The sequence below is a fragment of the Schistosoma mansoni genome, assembly GCF_000237925.1.
Source record: "Schistosoma mansoni, WGS project CABG00000000 data, supercontig 0640, strain Puerto Rico, whole genome shotgun sequence".
Classification (NCBI taxonomy): Eukaryota; Metazoa; Platyhelminthes; class Trematoda; order Strigeidida; family Schistosomatidae; genus Schistosoma; species Schistosoma mansoni.
Genome location: NW_017386380.1, coordinates 7,743 through 8,891, shown reverse-complemented (window position 1 = coordinate 8,891; position 1,149 = coordinate 7,743). Strand labels below are relative to the sequence as shown.

The 1,149-nt window shown below is 31.9% G+C and overlaps 1 protein-coding gene across 1 annotated transcript; it reads left to right on the top strand.

Moving 5' to 3' along the window:
- Positions 1–465: 465 nt before the first annotated feature.
- On the top strand, positions 466–498 carry Smp_163990 (drug efflux protein-related; the record flags this gene model as incomplete). The annotated part of the gene is made up of 1 exon (XM_018792151.1): positions 466–498. A coding segment is annotated over one exon (33 nt), but the record flags the coding sequence as incomplete, so codon positions are not given.
- Positions 499–1,149: the final 651 nt, after the last annotated feature.

The following is a 1,149-nucleotide window of genomic DNA, read 5'->3' as shown; positions in this document are numbered from 1 at the left end:
GATCTATTAGATCTACTTAGTTCCCTGTTTGATTTGAACCGTTAAACAAAGATAACTAATTATTCATTTTCACTAGTGTTATTTATTTCATTCCTTCTCTCTTTGACTTCTTCCAATTTTGTTGTTTCTTTATTGTTATCACTTGTCAACTTTCTGTGTTTGTTTTTTTTCTTGTTTTTTGGTTAGTTGGTTGCCTTGATCACAATCTACTTTTGCTTAGACTCGATGTGTGTTCTTAAGAAATTAAGTTTTTATCTGGTCTATTACATGGTTAAATAGATTATTCAAGACTTTACATTTATGTGTCTGTATGTCTACAAGTCTGTGTGTGTGCGTGTGTTGTATGTGTATGTGTCTTCACCACCACTCTATTTTTTGGTTTACTGTATGTCCCTCTCACTCTTTATTTCTCTTTATATCTATGGCTTTTCTATACTATTTATTATTTAACTTTTTTTTTCTTAGACAATTATCATTGATTCACATGATATTGATTAATTACCTGTGCGCTTTCGTTCTTTCTCTTTTTTTCTCTCTCTCCCCCTCTCTCTCTCTGTTCATTGCTTTTTAGACTATACTCATCACTGTCGGTACACGTTGTCTGAATTTTCGTTTATTTTCTTTTTTTTTTATCTCTTCTGTAATCGTCATTTATCAAGATCGTCATATTTATAATAATTGTGTTCAAATTTTCGTTTTTTTATTTTTCTTGTTGTTGATGGGTTACAACTTTTCTCTCGTTTTTTTTATTATTCTTTTCATTTTACATACTTAATTATTTCACTATCATTCAATTTGTGTTTCTGTTTTAATGAACTAAAGGGATGATAATGATGATGATGAAAATAGAAAAAAAGGTTTTTGTTTTGTGGTTCAACTTCCACCGAAATGAATATAGAATTCAAAGAAAACTAATTATAAATACTTTTTCATGGTTCAAAGCATGAGTTAATTGAAGCTAGACCACCATGGAAAACCTGGAAGCAGTGAACGGCCGTTTGGTCCTATTGTGGGACTACTCAGCAGTGTGCATCCACATTAACATATTAACATTAACACCATCAGATGCAGGCTTAGTGGTCTAGAGGTTAAGTGCTCTGGCGCGATACTGGTAGGTCCTGGGTTCGAATCTATCCATATAAGCATAAA